The sequence below is a fragment of the Sceloporus undulatus genome, chromosome 9 (assembly GCF_019175285.1).
Source record: "Sceloporus undulatus isolate JIND9_A2432 ecotype Alabama chromosome 9, SceUnd_v1.1, whole genome shotgun sequence".
Taxonomy (NCBI): Eukaryota; Metazoa; Chordata; class Lepidosauria; order Squamata; family Phrynosomatidae; genus Sceloporus; species Sceloporus undulatus.
This window is the reverse complement of record NC_056530.1, coordinates 33,221,729-33,225,245: the sequence shown is the minus strand read 5'-3', so window position 1 is coordinate 33,225,245 and position 3,517 is coordinate 33,221,729. Positions and strand designations below refer to the sequence as shown.

The 3,517-nt window shown below is 39.6% G+C and overlaps 1 protein-coding gene across 1 annotated transcript in view; it reads right to left on the bottom strand.

Annotated features, from left to right (window-relative positions):
- LOC121916161 (V-set and immunoglobulin domain-containing protein 8-like) overlaps positions 1–3,239 on the bottom strand; it is a 20,174-nt gene extending 16,935 nt beyond the window's left edge. The window contains exon 1 of the mRNA XM_042440975.1: positions 3,136–3,239. Within this exon, the coding sequence (XP_042296909.1) occupies positions 3,136–3,184 (49 nt within the window). The 5' untranslated portion in view covers positions 3,185–3,239. The remainder of the gene's footprint in view (positions 1–3,135) is intronic.
- Positions 3,240–3,517: the final 278 nt, after the last annotated feature.

Genomic DNA, 3,517 nt, shown 5'->3' with positions numbered 1-3,517 from the left:
GCAATTTGTTTTTGCTTCTGAACATAGCTCTGTCAGGTATGCTTTGACTGAATGTTCCTGCATTGCAGGGGGTTGGACTGGATGACCCTTGGGGGTCTCTTCCAACTCTATGGGGATTATCAGATGGGGAGACAAAGAAGTAGATTGTTCCTGGCCTTATCCCATCCTTGTCGCCCGATCACGCGAAAGACTTACACACACATTACAAGTATCTTGTCATTATCCTGTCAATGAAGTGGAATTGTCCTCTCGCTTTTCAATAACGGAAACTTCTGTTAATGCAAAACAACAGGACAACTTCACTTCACTGATGGGATGATGGGATAAGCATGATGTCATATGATAGCCTTTAGTGTGATTGTGGACAATTACACTTAGAATCATAGAATCATAGAATTGTGGAGTTGGAAGAGACCGCAAGGGCTATCCAGTCCAACCCCATTCTGCCATGCAGGAACTCTCAATCAAAGCATCCCAGACAGATGGCCATCCAGCCTCTGCTTAAAGACCTCCAAGGAAGGAGATTCCGCTACACTCTGAGGAAGAAATGTGTTCCACTATCCAACAGCCCTGACTGTCAGGAGGTTCCTCCTAATGTTGAGTTGGAATCTCTTTTCCTGGAACTTGCATCCATTGCTCTGTGTTCTAGTCTCTGGAGCAGAAGAAAACAAGCTAGCTCCCTCTTCAATATGACATCCCTTCAAGTATTTAAACAGGGCTATCATATCAGCCTTCTCTTTTCCAGGCTAAACATCCCCAGCTCCCTAAGGCGTTCCTGACAGGGCATGGTTTCCAGACCCTTCACCATTTTAGTTGCGCTCCTTTGGACATGCTACACTTGACTGAAGGGATAATGACCGCATTAGCATGATGTCATATACTAGCCTTTTGTGCAACTGAATAAAAGAATGGGAAAAGGACAGGAAAAGGACATCCTTTCCCCCATGTGATAATCTCCTATGATTCTATACAAGGAGCCCTGGTGGGTTAAATGCTAGTACAGTACTGCAGCAACAATTGAGATTATCACACGGGAGATGGGATATCATTGTCCCATCCCTGCCCCATCGCGGGAATGACTTTCATACGACGTTGCGCCGATCCTGACATTGTCCTGTCTGGGAAGGACGAGCAACAGTGTTTGTGCAAAAGCCTTTCAAATGACGTCACGCCAATCTTGTCATTGTCTCCTCACTGTTGTGGCATTGCCCCAGTATTTTGCATTAATGGGAGTTTGCGGTAACGCAATGCCACTTCAATGACAGGATAATGACAGGATCAATGCATATGATCTGAAAGGCTCTCATGTGATCCCCTCCCCTGATGGGATAAGGATGGGATAAGGACAGGAAAGCTATCCCAAACTTGTTCTATCTGGTTGGCTCAGCTTTCCATCCTTTTGTAGTTTGGCAACATGAGTACTTGGCTTGTTGGGGGTGTTGGTTTACAGATTGTAAACCACTTTAAATTATGCTGAGTTCACTATGAAGCGGAATAGACATTTAAATGCTTTATTGCTTATACATCCCTAAAATGGCTGCAGAAGGTGAAGGAGGGTGCTTAAGCATTTAGTTATTTACAGATTGAAAACCACTTAGAGATGCTGAGTTCACTATTAGTGGTATAGAAATGTAAATGCTATTGCTAAATGCTGTTGCTATAATCTCCAGAGTCAGATACAATGGCTCCAACCCTGGCTCTCTAACTACTTTTCTATCCCTCTGCTTGGTTGATCTAAAGGCGTATTGTATTGCAGATTGATTGATTGATTGAATTGTTGATATCTCACCCTGTAATTGAGGGTCTCAGGGTAGCATGCAATTTTATTTTATTCTATTTTATGTACAGTGCTGTGTAAACTTACAGCACTTTATAAATAAAGTTTAATAATAATAATAATAATAATAATAATAATAATAATAATATATTCAATTTCGAAAAATAAGTATAGTGGGCCCTTGGTATCCGCTGGGGTTTGGTTCCAGGCCCCCCCGTGGATACCAAAATCCATGGATGCTCAAGTCTTATTAAATATAATGGCCTAGTAAAATGGTGTCCCTTATATAAAGGGGCAAAATCAAGGTTTGCCTATGGAGATTTGTATATTTTTAAAGTATTTTCAAGCCCAGATGCTTGAATCCGTGGATAAAGAATCCGTGGACTGTATTAACAAGAGGACTAAAAATACATAAAGACATGCTGCTCTGTTTCCCAGTTCTGGGAAAAGAGTGAAATGCAAATAAATATAACAACAACAACAACAATGTAGCGCTTAAAACCAGACCATTTTTGTTATCTTCAGGCCACTGTCCAAAATATTCTAGCAGATTTATTAAATAATAATAATATTAATAATAATAATTTTTACCCACCGCTTCCCACGGATTGCGGTGGGGAACGACAGCAAACAATAGACAAACAGCATCAGTTAAAAAGTCATCAGTTAGTTATTTTTATCTGACTTACGAATAATTTTTGTATTAGAAGTTTAAAGTTTAGCAAGATGGAAAGAAATTTAGATTCACAGGTAGAGGCCAAGAAGACAAAAAAGAAGCAAAAGCCATAAAATAATGACAAGAACCAATCCACGTAAGGCGAGAGGAAGTCTAATTTTCTGTGAAAACAACTGTACATTTGCAATTAATTTTAATGCTGAAAGTAATTTAATTTTTTTCAAAAATAAGACAGTTAAAATGCACATCAGTTTAAAATGACAAACAAGAGGTGCATATATTTAAACACATATTTAACATTTTAAACCGTTTTGAAGATGAATACAGTGGGCCCTTGTTATCTGCTGGGGTTTGGTTCCAAGATCCCCAGTGGATAAAAAAATCTGTGGATGCTCAAGTCCCATTAAATATAATGCCATAGCAAAATGGTGTCCCTTATAATAAATGGAAAATCAAGGTTTGATATTTGAAATTTATACTTTTTTTTTTAACATTTTCAAACCATGGATGCTTGAATCCGTGTATTAAAAAAATCCATGTATAAGAAGGGCCCGCTGTATTGGGAATTGGTTCTTTTTCACTTCACAAAACAAATTTTGCTTCACAATACAGAAATTAAACACTTACATGCTGCTGTCCCTCACCTCCATGTATAAATAAACCCATAATAAAAAAGACTTACCGAGAAAGATGCAGATTAGTAGGATCAGAAAGCCCTTGTCCCCTGCCATGGTGAATTTCTGTAGGACCAAACCAAATACTGTACAAAAACAACTGCAGGCGTGCAGCTCCTGTCAAAAAGAAGTGGATGAACTGGAGAGCGTTGACGTTTTAACCCTCCTGGGCTTGCTTCGAGTGCGAGGTCAAGATTCCTTTGAGTTGACTTATAGCAGGTGGCTGTGTACCTCCAAACTGCAAAAGCAAACCTGAAACACATCCGAGTTGCCTTTGAAGTTGCTGCACACTTAGCAATTTAAGTCACACTTTTTTTCTCGGTCAAGGTTATTTTCATAGAGGAAGTTCAAGAACTGGATGCCCAAAGCAACAATGAGCAAACCTGGCTG